Source organism: Heterodontus francisci, chromosome 16 (assembly GCF_036365525.1).
Source record: "Heterodontus francisci isolate sHetFra1 chromosome 16, sHetFra1.hap1, whole genome shotgun sequence".
Taxonomy (NCBI): domain Eukaryota; kingdom Metazoa; phylum Chordata; class Chondrichthyes; order Heterodontiformes; family Heterodontidae; genus Heterodontus; species Heterodontus francisci.
Window position 1 is genome coordinate 89,237,286 of NC_090386.1, and position 5,401 is coordinate 89,242,686.

General features: G+C 54.9%; 1 protein-coding gene across 1 annotated transcript; it reads right to left on the bottom strand.

Moving 5' to 3' along the window:
• Positions 1-2,304: 2,304 nt before the first annotated feature.
• On the bottom strand, positions 2,305-5,124 carry LOC137378321 (mucin-6-like). Its single transcript, XM_068048581.1, has 3 exons — positions 4,868-5,124; positions 2,693-4,760; positions 2,305-2,550 (listed from the first exon to the last, which is right to left on the bottom strand). Exons 1-3 carry the CDS (start codon positions 5,122-5,124, stop codon positions 2,305-2,307), a joined length of 2,571 nt encoding a protein of 856 aa, XP_067904682.1.
• Between the last annotated feature and the right edge of the window lie 277 nt (positions 5,125-5,401).

Genomic DNA, 5,401 nt, shown 5'->3' on the forward strand with positions numbered 1-5,401 from the left:
AAATCCAAATACACCAGATCCACTGGTTCTCCCGTATCTAGTCTACGAGTTACATCCTCAAAAAACGCCAGTAGATTTGTTAAGCATGATTTCCCTTTCATAAACCCATGCTGACTTTGTCCAATCCCGTTTATGCTTTCCAGGTGTTCTGCTAACACATCATTTATATGTCCTGCAGCCATGTCTCTGTTATAGCTATCAGATCGTACTTTATTTCTATTTGCGCTCTCGATTCATCTGTTTTGTTTTAAATGCTATGTGCATTCAGATACAAAGCCATTAGTTGTGTCCTTTTATTATTTTTATAACCTCTAGCCTTATCTGTTGATTTACTCTTACATTTGTACACTCTGTCCCTTCCTGTCACAGTCTGTTTATCATTTCCCATATTAATACCTTTCTCTCTTACCTTGCCTCTATTCCTTGATATACCATATCTTCCCAAATTTGATCCCTTGCCCTCACTATTCAGTTTAAAACCCTCTCTACTTCCCTAGTTATGTGGCTCGTTAGAACACCGGCCCCAGCATGGTTCAGGTGTCGACCGTCCCAGCGGTACAGCCACCACTTTCCCCAGTACTGGTGCCAGTGCCCCACAAACTGGAACCCACTTCTATCGCACCAGTCTTTGAGCCAGGCATTAATTTCTCTAATCTTATTTGCCCTATGCCAATTTGCTCTTGGCTAAGGTAATAATCCAGAGATTATTATCTTTGTGGTTCTGCTTCTTAATTTGGCGCCTAGTTCCTCACAGTGACTGTGCAGAACCTCTTTCCTTGTCCTGCCTATGTCGTTAGTGCCTACATAGACGACGATGACTGGATCTTCCCCCTCCCACTGTAAGTTCCTCTCCAGCCCTGAGCGGATGTCCCGAACCCTGGCACAGGGGAGACAACACAGCCGTCTGGACTCTCGCTCTTTGCTGCAGAGAACAGTGTCAATCCCCATCACTATACTGTCCCCTACTACCACTACATTCCTTTTTTCTCCCTCCACTTGAATGGCGTCCTGTACCATGGTACCATGGTCAGGTTGCTCATCCATCCTGCAGCCCCCACTCTCGTGCAAACAAGCTGAAAGAACCTCAAACCTGTTGGACAATCGCAAAGGCTGAGGCTCCTGCACTCCTGCCCTCTGGGTCCCCTTACCTGCCTCAGCTGCAGCCACACTCTCCTGTCCCTGACCACTTCCAAATCAGAAGACCCTATCCTAAGGGATGTGACTACCTCCTGGTACAAAATGTCCAGGTAACTTTCCCTCTCCCTGATGTGTCGCAATGTCTGCAGCTCGAACTCCAGTTCAATGACTCTGAGCCGAAGCTCTTCGAGCCGCAGACACTTACTGCAGACGTGTTTGCCCTGGATCACACTGGCATCCAGGAGCTCCCACATGCTGCAGCCGTGACACATCACCTGTCCTGCCATCCTTAATGTGTTTTAATTAATTACTTAATTATTTTATTCAATTATTTATTTTATTTTCCTTTTTTATATATATTTTATTAAGCTTACCACTAGTTACTTTACTATGTTAAACATTAGGATTAGAATGGACCTGAATCACTTACCAGATACTCACCAAACAGGTAGCTTCTTCCCTGCTCTCTTTGTTGACTGTGACATCACTCTATTGCCACTTTTCGATTTTTTCTTGCTCCACTCCTGCCATGCTCCTTTCTCTCTCTCTCTCTCTCTTGCTCTGTCTCCGGTCTCCGACTCTGGGTTTTTGATGTGCTTTTTAAACCAACGCTCCTGATGTGCTCCTCTCTATCTCTTGTGTGTCAACATTTACAGTGTTAGCAAAAAGTAACAAAGTGCACATTTACAAGTAAAATAAACCACAGTGAACCACTGTTGTGCTCTGACCAATGCGGTGGCCTCTGCTGTTGGCCACTTCTATGATGGTCTCTGAGTAGCTCACCGGCAGTAACTGTAACATGCGCAGTGTGGGTGATGAATTGAGCATGTGCAGTGCGAGCCATGAATGGAGCACGCACAGTGTGGGCTGTGAATTGAGCATGCGCAGTGCAGGCGGTGACTGGAACACGTGCCGTGCAGGCATTGATTGGAGCATGTGCACTCTAGGCAGTGACTGTAACATGTGCTGTGCAGGCGTTGATTGGTGCATGTGAAGAGCAAGCGGTGACTGGAGCACGTGCAGTGCGGGCAGTGACTGGAGCTTGTGCAGTGCAGGTGGTGAATGGAGCATGTGCCGTGCTGGTGTTGATTGGAGCATGTGCACTGTGGGCAGTAACTGGAGCATGTGCAGTGTGGGTGGTGAATGGAGCATGTGCAGTGTGGGTGGTTATTGGAGCATGTGCACTGTGGGCAGTAACTGGAGCATGTGCAATGTGGGTGGTGAATGGAGCATGTGCAGTGTGGGTGGTGACTGGAGCTTGTGCAGTGCGGGCGGTGAATAGAACATGTGCAGTGTGGGCGGTGAATAGAGCATGTGCAGTTCGGGCGGTGATTGGAGCATGTGCAGTGCGGGCGGTGACTGGAGCATGTGCAGTGCGGGCGGTGAATGGAGCATGTGCAGTGCGGGCAGCGACTGGAGCATGGGCAGTGCGGGTGGTCACTGGAGCATAGGCAGTGCGGGCAGTCACCGGAGCATGTGCAGTGCGGGCGGTAAGTGGAGCATGTGCAGTGTGGGTGGTGAATGGAGCATGTGCAGTGTGAGCGGTGAATGGAGCATGTGCAGTGTGGGCGGTGAGTGGAGCGTGTGCAGTGTGGGCGGTGAATGGAGCATGTGCAGTGTGGGCGGTGAATAGAGCATGTGCAGTTCGGGCGGTGATTGGAGCATGTGCAGCGCGGGCGGTGACTGGAGCATGTGCAGTGCGGGCGGTGAATGGAGCATGTGCAGTGCGGGCAGCGACTGGAGCATGGGCAGTGCGGGTGGTCACTGGAGCATAGGCAGTGCGGGCAGTCACCGGAGCATGTGCAGTGCGGGCAGTAAGTGGAGCATGTGCAGTATGGGTGGTGAATGGAGCATGTGCAGTGTGAGCGGTGAATGGAGCATGTGCAGTGCGGGCGGTGAATGGAGTATGTGCAGTGTGGGCGGTGACTGGAGCATGTGCAGTGTGGGTGGTGAATGGAGCATGTGCAGTGTGGGTGGTGAATGGAGCATATGCAGTGTGGGTGGTAAATGGAGCATATGCAGTGTGGGCGGTGAATGGAGCATGTGCAGTGCGGGCGGTGACTGGAGCATGTGCAGTGTGGGTGGTGAATGGAGCATGTGCAGTGTGAGCAGTGAATGGAGCATGTGCAGTGTGGGCGGTGAGTGGAATATGTGCAGTGTGGGCGGTGAATGGAGCATGTGCAGTGTGGGCGGTGAATGGAGCATGTGCAGTGTGGGCGGTGAATGGAGCATGTGCAGTGTGGGTGGTGAATGGAGCATATGCAGTGTGGGCGGTGAATGGAGCATTGGCAGTGCGGGCAGTGAGTGGAGCATATGCAGTGTGGGTGGTGAATGGAGCATGTGCAGTGCGGGTGGTGACTGGAGCATGTGCAGTGCGGACGGTGACTGGAGCATGTGCAGTGCGGACGGTGAATGGAGCATGTGCAGTGCGGGCGGTGACTGGAGCATGTGCAGTGTGGACGGTGAATGGAGCATGCGCAGTGCGGGCGGTGACCGGAGCATGTGCAGTTCGGGCGGTGACTGGAGCATATGCAGTGCGGGTGGTGACAGGAGCTTGGGCAGTGCGGGTGGTGACAGGAGCTTGGGCAGTGCGGGTGGTGACTGGAGCATGTGCAGTGCAGGCGGTGACTGGAGCATGTGCAGTGTGGACGGTGAATGGAGCATGCGCAGTGCGGGCGGTTAATGGAGCATGTGCAGTGCTGGCGGTGACTGGAGCATGTGCAGTGTGGACGGTGAATGGAGCATGTGCAGTGCTGGCGGTGACTGGTGTATGTGCAGTGTGGGCGGTGACTGGAGCATGTGCAGTGCGGGCGGTGACCGGAGCATGTGCAGTTCGGGCGGTGACTGGAGCATTTGCAGTGCGGGTGGTGACAGGAGCTTGGGCAGTGCGGGTGCTGACAGGAGCATGTGCAGTGCGGGTGGTGACTGGAGCATGTGCAGTGTGGACGGTGACTGGAGCATGTGCAGTGTGGGTGGTGAATGGAGCATGTGCAGTGTGGGTGGTGAATGGAGCATATGCAGTGTGGGTGGTAAATGGAGCATATGCAGTGTGGGCGGTGAATGGAGCATGTGCAGTGCGGGCGGTGAGTGGAGCATATGCAGTGTGGGTGGTGAATGGAGCATGTGCAGTGCGGGCGGTGACTGGAGCATGTGCAGTGTGGGTGGTGAATGGAGCATGTGCAGTGTGAGCAGTGAATGGAGCATGTGCAGTGTGGGCGGTGAGTGGAATATGTGCAGTGTGGGCGGTGAATGGAGCATGTGCAGTGTGGGTGGTGACTGGAGCATATGCAGTGCGGGTGGTGACAGGAGCTTGGGCAGTGCGGGTGGTGACAGGAGCTTGGGCAGTGCGGGTGGTGACTGGAGCATGTGCAGTGCAGGCGGTGACTGGAGCATGTGCAGTGTGGACGGTGAATGGAGCATGCGCAGTGCGGGCGGTTAATGGAGCATGTGCAGTGCTGGCGGTGACTGGAGCATGTGCAGTGTGGACGGTGAATGGAGCATGTGCAGTGCGGGCGGTGACCGGAGCATGTGCAGTTCGGGCGGTGACTGGAGCATGTGCAGTGCGGGTGGTGACAGGAGCTTGGGCAGTGCGGGTGCTGACAGGAGCTTGGGCAGTGCGGGTGCTGACAGGAGCATGTGCAGTGCGGGTGGTGACTGGAGCATGTGCAGTGCGGACGGTGACTGGAGCATGTGCAGTGTGGGTGGTGACTGGAGCATGTGCAGTGCAGACGGTGAATGGAGCATGTGCAGTGCGGGCGGTGACTGGAGCATGTGCAGTGTGGACGGTGAATGGAGCATGCGCAGAGCGGGCGGTGACCGGAGCATGTGCAGTTCGGGCGGTGACTGGAGCATGTGCAGTGCGGGTGGTGACAGGAACTTGGGCAGTGCGGGTGGTGACAGGAGCTTGGCAAGTGCGGGTGGTGACTGGAGCATGTGCAGTGCGGACGGTGACTGGAGCATGTGCAGTGCGGGTGGTGACTGGAGCATGTGCAGTGCAGACAGTGAATGGAGCATGTGCAGTGCGGGCGGTGACTGGAGCATGTGCAGTGCGGGCGGTGAGTGGAGCATGTGCAGTGCGGGCGGTGACTGGAGCATGTGCGGTGCGGGCGGTGACTGCTGCATGTGCAGTGCGGGCGGTGACTGGAGCATGTGCAGTGCGGGTGGTGACAGGAGCTTGGGCAGTGCGGGCGGTGACAGGAGCATGTGCAGTGCAGACAGTGAATGGAGCATGTGCAGTGCGGGCGGTTAATGGAGCATGTGCAGT